The 15,795-nt window shown below is 40.4% G+C and overlaps 1 protein-coding gene and 1 pseudogene across 1 annotated transcript in view; one reads left to right on the top strand and one right to left on the bottom strand.

Moving 5' to 3' along the window:
* The window catches only part of LOC140481572 (kelch-like protein 1), a 413,097-nt gene extending 398,517 nt beyond the window's left edge, over positions 1-14,580 (bottom strand). The window contains exon 1 of the mRNA XM_072577991.1: positions 13,903-14,580. Coding sequence (XP_072434092.1) covers positions 13,903-14,321 — 419 coding nt within the window. The 5' untranslated portion in view covers positions 14,322-14,580. The remainder of the gene's footprint in view (positions 1-13,902) is intronic.
* On the top strand, positions 11,036-11,185 carry LOC140481706 (U4 spliceosomal RNA; annotated as a pseudogene).
* Positions 14,581-15,795: the final 1,215 nt, after the last annotated feature.

The raw sequence follows: 15,795 nt of genomic DNA, 5'->3' as shown, positions 1-15,795 counted from the left end.
ATATTTGCAGCAAAGCCTCAGGCGGATCTTGAGTCACACACAGATCAGACTGGATGAAGATGGCAGATTTACTCTCTTACTCGATGTTCGTGAACCAGATGGATATTTATAACAATCCATGATGATTTCAGGGTCACACCAAAGACTAACCATACATTCCGATTTTATTACTTCACTTACTCTATGCCCTTAGATACTTACCCCACCCACCCTACCTTCTTGCACACCTACACATTCACTTGTGAGTCATCCACCCACCCTCATTCACTAACCTTTGCTGAATAGCTGTTTGCATGTCCCAGAAATGATACCAGGTGGGAATGAAATGGTAAAGAGAACGTAAAGAAGATTCAAATTGGTTTAGACAAGTTGAGTGAGTCAGTAATTACATGGCATATGCGGTGTAACATGGATAAATATGTATTATCCACTTTGGATGGAACAACAGAATGGCTGAGTATTATTTCCATGGTTTAGGTGAAGAAAGATTGATGTACCAAGTGACCTGAAGATCCTTACACACAAGTCACTGAAAGCAGTTACGAAAGCAAATGGCATATTGGCCTTCAGTGCACGAGGGTTTGAGTACAGGAGAAAGGAAGACTTACTGCAGCTGTACAGGGTTTTGGTAAGACCATAGCAGGAGTCGTGTGTGTAGTTTTGGATTCCATATCCAAGAAATAGAAAGAGTGCAGTAAAGATTCACCCAACTATTTATCTGGATAGCAAGGTTATCTTATGAGGTATGTCGATTGAGTTAACTGGATCTGGATCTGTGTTCACTGGAGCTTAGAAGAATGAGAGTGGATTGCATTAAAACACATACATTTTTGACTAGGTTGGAAAGATAGGAGTGATGTTTTCTCTGTGTAAGGCTCCTAAATAAGAGAACAAAATCTCAGGATACAAGGTAAGTCACATTTGGACGGAGATATGGAGAAATGTCTTCACTCAGTTGGAGGTGAACCTGTGAATTCTCTGTTACAAAAGCTGGCAAAATTATTATCAAAATACTCAAGAAAAAAAGTCAATAGATTTCTGGAGTAGACAGTGTCAAAGCATATGGGAAGAGAATGAGACTGGCATTGAGATAGAATGTGGAATGGCAATGACAATGTGGAATGGTGGGGTGAGCTGAAGGTGCCCAATGGAATACTCCTTTTTTCTAGGTTTCTGTTGCTAAAGCTTTACAAGTGTTTCAGGGAATTACCAAAATAAGCAGCTGTTTTGGTAGTGAGGACTGTGGCTCTGTCGCCAACGAGTCTCCAGGAGTGGAAGACTCAGACAGAAATCTAACAATATGGAGTGGTGTGAGGGTTACTGATGACCAACACTGGTGGATCAAGTAGGTCTTTGAACAAGGGCAGGCTTTGGATGGAATGGACCAGATTGCAGCTGATGAGGAGGCAAAGGGTGGATGCTCAAGGTAGGGAGCCAGCTGAGGCAATTGGTTGAAGGACCTCTATGATAACATGCATAGTGGAGCTGAGCTGCATATCAGAAGGTTTGGTGTTTGTAGTTTGCCTGCTCAAGGGCCTCAAACTGCAGTGGGGGTGGCAAGGCTGGAATGTGCCTCTCACTACAGACTTCATCAGGGTGGAGATGGGAGTGTGATGGAGTTCCCATCAGACACCACTTTGTGGGACGAAATACCCTGCCTCATAAAACATTTTAGTTAAACTTATTCCTTCATGGAATGTGGATGTCACTGGCAAGGACAGCATTTGCTACCCATTTCTAAGGACATTCAGAGGGCACTTAAGACTAACTACATTGCTTGGCTCTGGAGTTACATCCAAGAGTGTGGTGCTGGAAAAGCACAGCCGGTCAGGCAGCATTCGAGGAGAAGGAAAATTGACGTTTCTGGCAAAAGCCCTTCATCAGGAATTCCCTTCATCTGAAATTACATGTGGGCCAAACCAGATAAGAATGGCAGATTTCCTTCCCAAAAGAGCATTTTTATTTAACGATAACCATACTTTCTGGAACTAGCAAAGTGCAAAATGGTTGATGTACTTTCAGCAAAACACAATGACTGATAATGGAATACGAGTGTGAAATCTGGATCTCCCTGCAGCCAGACAGCCAGTGAGAGACCCTGTATTGTATCACCTTGGGAAGACCCACCAAGCCACACACAATGGCAAGGCCTAAGGACTGGACATCCTACTTATCACAAACTGTCAGTCAATGGCCAGCATCTCTCGTGGAACCTCACCACATCACCACCGCCTCCAAAAGTGTCACAACAACACAGATAACTCAGTTCACAAGGTGAAAGGGGAGCTTTACTACAGCGGAGGTCACAGGTTAACAAAAAAGTCGGGAGGTCTGGTTGGAACTGGAACAACAGTCCTAACCACAGTCCTAACTACAGAAAGACCTGCCCGATTTGGTTATTCCCTGAAACACTGTAAATCTTTAGCAATGTAAATTAGAGATAACTGACTTGAACAGCTTCACCTCCCTTACACACTGCAGGGCGACAAAATCATGTGTAACTGGGTTAGTCCCAGCGGAGTGAGGCCTCCATCTGCTCAATCCATCACTGAAGGAGGTCAGTTGGCAGCAGGGTAGGAAGCTTTACTGATGGCCTTTCCTTGCCCCTGGAATTAAACTCCAGCAGAGGTTGTTCAGGATGCCAACACATTGCCAAATTAAATGGTTGCTGAACTCACCCCCAGAGACGGGAGAAGATTCCATTGCCTATTTCAAAAGTGTCTCATCAGCTGTAAAGCACTTGGAACACCCCAGGATCATAAATGCAAGCCTTTCTTTTTGGCAGAGCTTGTTCAAATACTAGCTTGCATTATTCAGTATCCAGTTTGATTGGTAAACATTTTCACAGGAGATTATTGGAGCCAATTGTTGTTCCCCAGGTTGGTGCTTTGTATTCTGCATTTGTTCCCTTAAGACTTAAGCAATTCCATCACTCAAAAATAAACAATATTGGAATAATGTTCATTGCAGAAGGATAATTTCAAACAAATATTATGCAGCAAATGCACGAGAACTTTCCCCAAAGTGCATATAAAATTGTGGAAACAGATAACCTGGCTAAAATAAGCAGTTTGAAAAGGCAAAAAAATCTGTTTGCAACAAAGATGTTATTGTAATATCAAGTAGATCATTATTTAAATTTTCACACTTTCCAGATTAAGAGAAACATTGAAACATAAAGCAGCATTCCCTGAGTGTCTTACTTCACAGTACACTTAAGTAATAAAGTGCTCAGAGATGCATTGCTACTCGCGTGGAATAAGAGACCATGCTTGCTGATGAAAATGCAAGCTTGGCAAGCGATTCATATCAGAATTATAAGCAATGTGCCTTACTCCAGAGAAAGGAAAGTAACAATGAATAAGCAAATGTAAAACTGCAAACACACATTCCCCTCTAAACTGAGGTTTTCATAGGTCACATGGTTAGGACCTGTTTCTGGTGGAATCATGGTGGTCCCAGAGTTTGGTCTGTACCTGTCCAGTCTGGATGACTCAGGAGTCTTTTAAAAGTGGAGGATGGGTCCTAATTCTGGGATTCCCAATCAAATTTCCAGGCTTTCCAATCTCCAGGCATGACTTTTAAGGGTCCATGCTGGTTTGGTCCATGAACTCACACACGCAACTCCCAAATGGGCTGCTTTGTTGCAGAGATAGATGTGACTCAGTCCCTTAATGACTATGAAGATGGGCCAGGCTTTTATTACACTCACGGTTTACAATACTTTTGATGCTGTGACCCACGTCTGCATGAGGACAATCTTTTGCAAGTAACATCAAAAGCTCCTCATCATGTCCCCCAACATTATGCAGGTTCCATGTTCCCCACTCCCACACTGAACTTTACCTGTCAACTCAACCCTTCTGGTCCTTTAAAGACTCTGGCATTTCTAAACTCATTCAGCCACTACAGAGAAGCAATGCACCTCACAATGACAGTAGTTTTGTTTTAAAAATTGTTAAAGAAGCTAATTATTCATTATTTTCCACTTTCTTAAAATAAACTATTTTGACCAACTCCTAATAAAAGTGTCAATCATCCAACACCTTTAAGGTATCATAGCAAAAACTTCACACATTTGAAACCTTTTAAACATATCAATAAACACTGTCAAATTGACGGAAAAGAGCAGTGAGTCAGAGTTGTTAATCAAGTTGTGATTTCCCAGGATTTCAGATATTTCCATAAAGTAATGGAAGTCTGGCTTGGGGGCATGGCTCAGAGACTAGACATTCATTGCTCTGTTGAAACAGCCATGTTCCTGTTAGAGTTAGAGCGCTGGCTTTTGGATCTTCAGTGGTCGAGAATGGGAGACATATGTTGGCATGGATGGTACATAGACAGAGTGTGGAGTGGTGGGGGTGTAAACATTGAAGTGATCTCTTGGCCACTCTCTGTACAGTTTGGCTCACTCAAAATGCTGTTTCCTGCATCTTCACTTGTACCAAATGTTATTCAGCCATCACCTTACATTCACTTGATGGGCATTGGCTCAAGTCCTGATAATGCCTCTATTTTAAATTTCCCCTCTTTAATTTCATGTTGACAGGCAAGGCTACTAACTTTATAGAACCAAGACAGGTGGATAGGCTTTCACAGAAGGTAAGACATGCAAAATACCCCCATGAGACCCTGGAAAATCAGATTAGTCTCTGTCAGCCTTTCATTACAAAGGCAGTAAAGAATGAATGAAAGCAATGCTGGTATTAATAATATTCCATGACAAAATTAAAGAATTTCACCCACTTATGAACAATAAAATTTCAGTACACGATCTCTTCTGCATAACATTGACCAGTAATTCACAGTTGGCTCAACCTGCACAGTTTGGCATGATCTAACTGAAGGATGGAACAATCTCAAGGGGCTGAATAACCTCATACTGCTTGCCATTTCTTCACAGTCACTTTTGTGGAGTAAAACTTTACATATGCTCATAACTTGCAAAATTCCCACACTACTGCTAGCATTTGAAAAATTTTCACACTGAATATTAAAATTACAGATACATTCAGGGTTATTGAACACTGAGGATTAAGTGTACTCAGGTGTACTTGAACATTAATGAATTATGTATTTCCAGTCAAAAATGCTTATTTAGTTCAGAAGAATAAACTGTCCTTTGCATCATAAATCATCACGAAGAGATCAGTCAATTAGATCCCTCTGCTGTCAGTTGTGGCAAACCTTTTAATTCCAGCAGAATTAGACAGGCACAGATTCCTCTAATGATGGATTTCCTCCTCTGGCAAAGTGAGAGCAGTAAATACAGGTCAAAGCTCTGCTGCTAATGAGGTAAGAAAAAGTTGTCTGTGATGAATAATTCTACAGTGGATGTCCTGACAATGCACTAAGTTTTCATCTCCTCCTCCAGGTTCCCTTCAATTTTATCCAACGCTTTCTTGCAGCAGCAACTGAATGCATTGCCCATGATTTCCCAACCCCATCACTTATAGTTTTGCTTAAAATTGCGCTGCCATCTCGCTCCATCTCCACTTTCCATCAAAGTAAGTCAGCCTCAAGCTCCTTCTTCCAAGTAGAAGCAAACAAACTAATCATGGTGCTGCATGACTTCAGATATATGCAGTTCTGTTTGTAATATTCCCTGAAAGCTGTTCTCACTGTAGTTTGAGACTACCACATGCAGTGCCGTTATGGTTTGCGTGGTTTTGAAGTAGTGAAATAGCACAAAGCCTCGACTCCTGGGTGAGGGATTTATCAACAATTTGCTACAAAATAAATTAACCATTACTCTATCAAGGAAATGTATTTGTCCAGGCCATCTAACTAAATCATATTGGTGTTTTGAAGGTGGTGCCAACGTGATGTATTTACATTGGAACAAGAGTCTTTATGAAAGATTGTAGTTTGAGTCCAGGTTCTGCATCGCACATACAGCATAAAACCAAATTGAGACCGCCAAGAATCAAAGGAAATTAGTTTGTGCAAGCCTTTCATTGCATGGGCAGTTAGGGATGGGCAAAAGCAATGCTGGTATTAATAACATTGCATGAAAGATTAAGAACTTAATCCATTTAAAACAATAACTTTTCAGTATACATTTTCTTCTGGCTCAACCTTTTACAGTTTGCCCTGTTACCAAGTTAAAATAGCAAACAAAAAAGTTCTGAAGGGTGGGGGCTGCAAATTTTGAGGTTTTCTTTTGCAGCTCTTTAATGTTCCAAGCAACTGCAAAGAAAAGCAAAGGGGTATCTTCACAAATAATCAAAAAGTAGATCGTTCCTGCTTCTTAATTGCTCTACTTAAATATTAAAAGTGTTCACTTTTCTCATTATGGTGTTCCTTTCTTTTAAACTGGTGTCTCTTGATAACATCTTCTTGTTCTGTTTAAAGGGTATAGAATTGCAATGTTAAGTACTCTGTCCAGTTCAGATACTCACTGACCTATGAAATGTTACTTTCATTTCCTATAAGCATCATGACATTCTTAGCATCTGCAATTTTTGAGTGGTTAAATTTTTGAATCATGGAAGTAACTGCCTAAAAGTGTGAGAACAGAGTTAAAGCTCTGAGAGATTGAAAATGTTAGTTTACCTAATGCACTGGTAACCCATGATCACCAGAATGGAAGCATCAGCAAGAATGATGACATTCTCTCTGGGCTGATCAACAGCTTAAGATCATCAGATATGACATCAAGACTTATTCTGGTGTGTTACTATATCAACAGTGCACAGAACAGAACCACCTGCATCATCATGTCCTCAGTCCACTATAACTATAAATTGTGCGGAATTGATGGAGAGCTTGTGCGCTAAAGTTATACACTATTTCAGGAAAAGAAGAAATTCACATTCATAGATGACAAAACCAAAAGGTTTTCCATTTGGTTACCATTTCTGCCATTTGTCTCCCTTTACCACCATCTTCAAACATTCCCAAGTGGCAAATGATTAGGCTATCTCATACTATTTAATCTTACGATTCCCCAGATGCAGAGGTATCAGTACTGATTTTGACACAGTTGAAATATAAATTTTACATTAATTTGTCGAGATGGTGCAAAAGGAAAAAGAAAATGCTTTTCATCGAAGCTTCCAGTTGCTTGTTGTAGGCACTAACCCAGTTTGGAAAATGGTTACAAATTGTCTTATTCACGTGCTAGGAGTGTGCGTCAGTAACTCAGACTCAACTACATAATAGTCCCCACTGTTTTACATTGTGGCTTCAATTACCAGCAGCACCTTGCCCAGGTGACAAGATGTTGTTGGTGTACTATTTAATTAATGGAGAATTACAATCAAAGTCCATCCTGTCACAGTCCACCCACATATGTGCATGCCTGCCAGCACAGGCCATGAAACAGTGCATGGCTGATGCTTTATGTATTTTTTCCCTGTTTCTGTTCCATAGAAAATCAATTTTCATTGCAGCGTTAGTGCTGAAATGTGGTTGAATGTAAGTGATTTACACCGGGCGTTGGAAAATAGAGGAGAAATAGTTCTCATGGTGACTTTATTACAAACTTGCCATCACAGTAATCAGCCTATTTACCAGATACATAGTCAGTTTGCATAGTGACAAATTACAATTCTCATTGGCGATGGTTTTAATGAGAAGTTAAATCATTAAAAGTTAAAAAAAGAAAACGGATAAAATAATCTCTCTCTTAAATTGAACAAGAAAACACATTTATCCACTACTTAGATAACATACTGTTTGGGATGAAAGCATTTTGCAATACAATTTCATCTTCACTGTTATAACCATGGCAATGTTATTGAGTGGCGTGAAGAATTGGCATATACCATTTCCTATATGAAAAGTAATAATATCCATAAATCCTCTGCTGATTTTCCACAGCTCCGTGCTGTACACATTTTTCATACCTACTAGCCTTTTCCATGCAGGGCATGCTGTCTAAGTGAGAATCACAAGAGATTTCTGCACAGGCTACACAACCAGGAGAGATAGGCAACCCCTACGGGGTGAAGTCATGCAATTCCACCTTTCACAATAAGATCTGCTTCGATTCTGCTACACTGTACTGAAAAAGCACTGAACTGCAGATTGATTTTTTAAAGAGTCAGCTACCTGATCTGATAATCATTTTGTTCTGTTGTTCCTTCCCAACATCCACCCCTCCTCAAAACTGTTTTGTGTGGTTTTTAGTTGATTGTATCATGAATCTTATGTTTAATATATGTATTTGAAGCAAACAACTCAAACAGAACCCCTCAGCTATCTCTCTGGACAGTTGAATCTACCACCTGTTTCTCACATGTAACAGAATAATCTGGCTCTGGTTCAAGAAAACCTGGCTAAGCTATCTCGCAGGATATACACATACTCACGAATGTATTTTAAAGTGACTCTGCTACCTGCCTTCAAAACAGCCATACAGAACAGAAGGAGGTCATTTGGTCCATCATAACTGTGCCAGCTCTTTGAAAGATTTACCTGTTGATTACACTTCTCTTTCTCCCATTCTTTATATTTTCCTCTCTGATTAAGTATACATGATTCTCTTTCTAAAGTTATCTTTGAATCTGGTTCCACCAGCATTTCAAACAATGTGCTTCAGATCATAGGAATGTGCTGAGCAAAAGTAAATCTCAGTAACTACTCACTGGATTTTTTGCCAATTATCAGAATCAGTGTCTCTTTGGTTACTGACTGTCCTGCCACTGGAAATGTATTCTCTCCATTTACTCTCTCAAAAAACCTGAATCTTCAACATCTCAATAAAATCCCCTCTTAATAAACTTTTATCTAAAGGGAACAGTCCCAGCTTTACTGGTATTGCCATATGGAGTCATACTGGCAAACAACACAGACACAGACCCTTCAGTCCAACATATCCATGATGACCAGGTTTCCCATACTAAACAAATTCCATTTGCCTGCATTTGCCTCATAATCATCTAAACCTTTTCTATTCATAGACCTGTCCAAATGTATTTTAAATGTTGAAACTGTACCTGCATCTACCACTTCCTTTGGCAGGTCATTCCATATACCCACAAAAATGTTGCATCTCAAATCCCTTTTAAATCCTTCCCCTCTCACCAAAAACCTATGTCCCCTAGATTTGAACTCCCTTATGGCACAGCGGCGCAGTGGTTAGAACAGCTGTCTCACAGTACCAGGAACCAGGGTCTCATTCCACCCTCGGCTGACTGTCTGGGTGGAGTTTGCACGTCCTCGCCTTTTCTGCGTGGGTTTCAGCCGGTTTCTCTAGTTTGCTCCCACAGTCCAAAGATGTGCAGGTTAGGTCGATTAGCCATTCTAAAGTGTCTGTAGTGTTCAGGGATTTCCAAACTAGCTGGATTAGACATAGGAAATGCAGAATTATAGGGTAGGGGGTTGGGTGTGGGTGGGATGCTCTTCTGAGGGTTGAAGTGGACTCGATGGGCTGAATGGCCTGCTTCCACACTGCAGAGATTCTATGATCTTACCCAAGAGAAAAGACCTTGGCTATTCACCTTATCAATGCCCCTCATGATTTTATAAACCTCTGTTATGTCATCCCTCAATATCCTACACTCCAGGGAAAAAGATCCCAGCCTATCCAACCTCTCCTTTTAACCTACAAACACTCCAATTCCAGTAACATTGTTACAATTTTTTTCTTCACCCTTTTCAATTTAATAATATCCTTCTTGTAGCATGGCAACTAGAACTATGTACAGTACTCCAAAAGTGACATCATCCATGTCCTGTACAGCCTCAATGTAAGATCCCAATTCCCATAATTAATGTTGTGACTAATGAATGCCTTCTTCACCGCCCTCTCTACCTGTGATGCCACTTTCAATGAACTATGTCCCTGAACTCCTAGATCTCCCTATAGCTGATGTCCTTCATCCCTGGGGCTATTCATAAAATACCTCATAGTTTAAAGGCACTTCTTTAGAGGCACAAGGACTGGAAAATTTCCAGGAACATGCTTCAACTGTGTACAATTAGCAGAACTCAGTTTTCGAAGCACCAAGTGTGGTGCAATGAGAGCAGCACTTTTGGGTTTCAAAAGGGAAAATTTGGTCAGGATGCTTGTTCCTGATTGTATTTCAAGCATTACAGCTGGTAACATTGTAGCATCAGATTGGCCTCACAAGTACAATAGCCATTCTGAGATTCTGTTAGGCTAATCCAATAACCAACTTTCTAGTCCCCATGCTGAAGAAGAGCCATTAATCTATGAGGTACTTTATGAGTAGTTCTAGGGATGAAGGGCATCAGTTATAAGAGAGATCTGGGGGTTCAGGAACATAGATGAAGGGTTTTCGCTCAAAACATTGATTCTCCTGCTCCTTGGATGCTGCCTGACCTGCTGCGCTTTTCCAGCACCATACTCTCAACTCTAAACTCCTGCATCTGCAGTCCTCACTTTTGTCTATTGTACCAAAGGAACAACTCGCCTGATGCCCTGCCCCTACTTCCTCCCCTGAGACCCACACATGCTTCTTTTTCTGATAATAATCCAAGTCCCCCTCGAATGCTGTGATTAAGCTCGTGTCCACCCACTCTCAGTCAGGGCATCACAGATGCTAAACACCCGCATGAAAACATTTCTCCTCGTGACTGCATGGTTTTTTATTTTGCCGATAACCTTAAACCTATACTTCCTGGCTCTCTATCATTTTACAATTTTAAAAATCACACAACATCAGGTTATAGTCCAATAGGTTTATTTGGAAGTACTAGCTTCCAAATAAACCTGGTGGGCAGTAATCTGGTGTTGTGTGATTTTTAACTTTGGTAAAAACAATGACTGCAGATGCTGAAAATCAAATACTGGATTAATGGTGCTGGAAGAGCACAGCAGTTCAGGCAGCATCCAACGAGCAGCGAAATCAAGGTTTCGGGCAAAAGCCCTTCATCAGGAACTTTGTCCACCCCAGTCCAACACCAGCACCTCCACATCATTCTACAATTTGATAACACCATTTCCCTTCCTACTCATCCAGACCCTTGATTATTTTGAATACCTCTGTCAAGTCTTCTCTCCACCTTCTTTTGTTCAAGAACAGCCTAATTTCTCCAACCTCATCTATCTAACTGAAGTTGCTCACCCTGGATGCTGTGGCTGTATTATTGCCCATGTAGTTTAACTGAGTCACAATTATTGCTTATTGAAATTTTTTCTCAGTTTCCCTTGTGGATGACTTGAAGATACAGCTCATGGTGGCAAATTTTTGACAGTCTCTGCCTTTTCTTTAGATTCTTGCTCACTCTTTCTGCTTAAATAATAGCATGATTAGGATTTCTGCAGCAGCTCTATAAACATGTGTCGTGAAAGCAACAGGAGGTTAAGCCAATAGGGTCAGATAAAGTAGAATATGAGGAGGCTTGCTTAGTACACAAATACTAGCATTCTTCATTTGAGCCTCAGATTGTCTCAGTGCTTTAAATTCTGCACAACTTCAGCCAAGCTTTCAGAAGAAAACTGAAGCAATTTTTCAACAAAAATCAAAACATGAGAACCATTCTAATCTAACTTGTCCACTGAGCAATTGATGGAATTGAGCACAATGATGATTAGTGAATGTGAAATATGACAACAGATAAGACTAGTGTACAATGCAAACCAATAGAATTCCTATTTGACACATTAGATTAATTGAAAGATTTGCATTTATATAGCATCCTTTAGGAGCTCAGCATATCCCAAACTGCTTTGCAGTCAATTAAGTACTTTTTCAGTGTAATCACAGTTATAGTGTATAAATAAAGCAGTCAATTTCCTTTTAAAAAGTGCTGATTGAGGAATAAATATTGGGTTGCCCAATGGGGTCAATACTTCTTCAAAATAATGCCATGAGCTATTTTAGACCAATCCAAGGGACCTTGGTTTAACATCTTGGCTGCAAAACTGCACCTCTGACACTGCAGCATGCCTTCAGACTTTTGAGCTCAATTTCAGGAATGGCACTTTGCCAACTCTGGAAATTTTTGAGTGCACATTGGCTGTCACAATTACAATACTGGATAAATTGCATAGTTTATTTGTTTGTTGTAGAGGGCTTTGAGAGATCTAGTGGCTAAACAATGTTTTGTAAAAATGCTATGTATTTTTCTGTTTACCCTACTGTTTTGCAAATTGTATTTCACTCTAGCAAATCAATTAATTTCATTAACATTATGGAAATTAATAATAAAATAATAAGTGATCATAATCCAGAACAAATATTTATTTTATTGTACTGGAAATGAGTTATTCACCAAGGTTTAACTCAGCACTGAAAAAGAAACAAAATATGATCTTACTTTTCACCTTTTTTCTATTAATGATTAACCAATTTTGCTTTTCAGATCAACAGAATTTCTTATTTTGCCTCTGAATCGTTATTAATAAAGACAGGAGCTTAGTTTCCTGACCTTGGCTTAATTAATTCCAGATTTGCGAATGATTTAAACCTTCTCTAATAGAATAGTTAAAGAAAACTCAACAGATTCTATTTGAATGTATATATTTGTCATTTAAGGGTTTTCTTTGTATATTGTTTCATGAAAAATAGAAATTGGGTAAGAAAAAATGTCGTATTAACACATCTCAAGAGGAAATTCAACCCGATGGGAATCATTCCTGTTTATTCTCTCAAGTGAATAACCTGCACAACAAGATAGTTATAAAATCACACACTATTTGCCCCTACCTCTGGACCAAGGGTTCCAAGTCTCTTCCACCCTGGAAGTGTGTCATAGCACGTCTGGACAAAATAACTAACTGATTAAAATAACTACAAAAATGATGAATTAAAAATAAAAATCTCGCAAATTAGAAGATGTAAATGTAAGTATTTGAGGAAAAATTCATGTCAGCATTTTTACTGTTGGGCCACGTGGAAAGTTCCATATTAGAGCCCCTTTTAGACACACAACATGGACTTTTTTAAGGTAATATTTCAAGTTCTTCCGTTGTCATTAAAACACAAAGCATGCTTCATGAAATTCATAACGAAGTTTACCCTATATTTTGCAGTGAATTCACTGGAGGAACAAAGAAGTGTTCTGATGGGCTAAGAGATTAAAGATAATATGATTATTGAGCTCTGCTGGATATTGGACACGGAACCAAGTCAAAATGTGACTTGATTGTGAAGTCTTCCACAGCTGAGCAGCTACTTTCCAGGCTCAGAAATGAAAACTTGGAACACTAATGAATTGCCTGGGGATAATTACTCCTTGGGTAACCCTACCATGCCTGGCACAATGCAGTCAGTGGAGGTAGGAAGAGAAGTCTTTTTTTGGTTAGTGAAGAGACGGGAAGAAGTTACAGTAAGTGAAAAAGATATGTCTCCCTCCTTTTACTGTTTTTCTCCCTTCTTTCCACTTTCTCATCAATCCAGATCAAGATAGCACCTGGAGACCAACCTGCACATCTCCAACAATGCTGCCTTGAAACTGATTACTGATCACAAGGACAATGGCTCAGACTAACATCCCTTCCTCCCTGCGCAATGTACCCAATAAATAGGCAATTGGATTTAAGATAATCAGGGAAGATATTCTAAAACAAGAATTCATTGATAGACAAGATTCATAATAAGTAATTTGGCAGTATGTGTGTGTTTGTAAATTTTCAACAACAATTTATGCTCATTTGTGTTTATGACAAACTAATTCACATTTAGTTCACAAATGTTAGTGTTTGGACTATATCCAAAACACTTGACAGAGCCTGTATTTTTTTAAAGAAACTCCAGTAGTTGTTTCCACACTGTAAGTAATCTAATCTAATCTTAAACCAGTAGAGGTCTATCCCTTTCTATCAGATTTTTAATTATCATCATTTTCTCAAAACTATTGCTAAGAAGCTAACTGTATCTATTTTATGCCAAACAGTGTGAATACAGAAGGCAAGATACATAAACAACTGGGGTTGTGTCTTTTTCTTTTAAAAAAAAGTTACTTTGAGAGATTGAAAGCTATGTATACCTGTGCAGGCATCCATCACCTGTTCCCTCACAACAGTCAGTGTTCACCAGTTCCTTCTTCACTTCTTCCAGTGTTGCCGTGCCCTCCCTGGTAAACTCTAACCTGGGCACTTCTTCCAGCGTTTCCACGTAAAAGACAGTGCGTTGCTGGGTCTGGCACTGCAATGTGCCACCTCTGCTGTGTCCCGGGGGCAGGATGCCATTGAGAGCGCTGCTTTTTTTCCAGGAGCCGATGCCTCTGTCGTGACTGTGATTTTTCAGCCTGTTCTGGCTGGTGCCCCAGTGCTCGAAGCTGTCCTGTTGTTGCTGCTGTGGGCAGCCCCCAGTCCCGCTTGAGCTGGACGGCGGGTGGTTGAACAGTTTCCAGCGAAGCCGCAGGATGTGTTTCACGTCGAATTCCTTCCTCCCGGAGCCTGACATGTCGTTGCTGTCTGAACTCCTGCTGACTTCGTGTGTGTATGTGTATCAAGTGTAAGAGTTTAGCGAAAATAAAACAAGAAGGAGGGAGGTAGGGGGAAGAGGAGGAGGAGTCCAGTTGTATGGAGCGAGGCACAGAACTGGTGTGTGTATGTGTGTGTGTGTGTGGATGCTTTACATTGGGGGCGCCCAGATTTGAGCGGTGCACACACTAATTGCTGAAACCCTCACTCAGACAGAATGACGAGGTTATCTTGTGAACAGTACGATACAACCTGCAGGCAGGGCAGGTGGCTTTACACCTTAAAAGAGTCACCTACAAGCTTCCTCCCCACTTCACGCAGCTGACTCCAGAGAATTGCAGAAAACCAACGAAGAGTCTTTGACAGGTACTGCAAGCAATGTGGTCCCTATATATGCACGCGCGCACACATAACTGTGCTGTCATAGATCTCAGATCCAAATTGTCACTTCCATCCATCCATCCCTCCCCCCCCCCCATCTTGTCAGTGACGCAGATGTATTTCAATGAGTCCAGAGAGGTTTTCTGTCTCTTTCTATTTTACAGCATTAATAGTCCTCTGTGTCATTTCACCACCTCGACTGCCAAAGAGTTGTATGTCAACAACAAGCGTGCAGCAAGTAACAAATGTAGCATCCCACCCTCACCCATGACCCAACGTCGGAGATACACTGAGTCTATTCCAGCTACTTACTGATTACAAGTGGTTACAGGTTAGTCACAATTAGCAAGAGTGCCATTCGTCAGCACGATGCACCCGGAGCTATTAAAGCCAAGTATTAGGAGCTTCTGCCCTGGATGCCAAAAAAAAATGAGGGATCAGGCGGCAGCCTTTCACTAATGGATCCAGCCACGGTTAAAATCGTGAGAAAAATTGTTACTAAAACACTTTGGATTAGGGGAAAGCTGAAGAGGATCTGATCGAAATTCAGTCAAAGGGAAGCGAGAAGCAAAAGTGGTTATTCTCGCCGGTTTACCACACATTGCAGGTCATTATAAAATGCGCGAAAGCTGCAAAGATTGTAATTACATTCAAGGCAAGAAAATCAAAATAAAAGCTTGCTAACTGGAGCGGGGGAAGGGGAAGGTAAACATGCCTGTCTCTGTCATAAAGGTCATCTGCGTTCCAAGTGCTCATTTATTCTGCTATCCCTCACTACAGTGAGACATCAAAACTGTCAGCAGAAACCTGAACACGTTATGAGAGAGAGAGAGAGGAATAAGTTCAGTGGAACATGACAGCTCCCCATTGTGACAATCTGCAGCAGTGAAATAATTCCCACAGGATGGGGGGGGGGGGGAGGTCAAACACATTCATTCGATTTCCATCGCGATTTAGTGAGTCAATTGCTGAGATAATAAATCTATTTATCAGCTTGCATTATGCACAGTGCTAACCTCAATGCCAACTTATTTTATACTAACTGTCACCATGCAAAGACACTTTACAACTGC

Source organism: Chiloscyllium punctatum, chromosome 9, assembly GCF_047496795.1.
Source record: "Chiloscyllium punctatum isolate Juve2018m chromosome 9, sChiPun1.3, whole genome shotgun sequence".
Taxonomy (NCBI): Eukaryota; Metazoa; Chordata; class Chondrichthyes; order Orectolobiformes; family Hemiscylliidae; genus Chiloscyllium; species Chiloscyllium punctatum.
The sequence above is the reverse complement of the archived record's forward strand: the minus strand, read 5'-3'. Positions and strand labels throughout refer to the sequence as shown.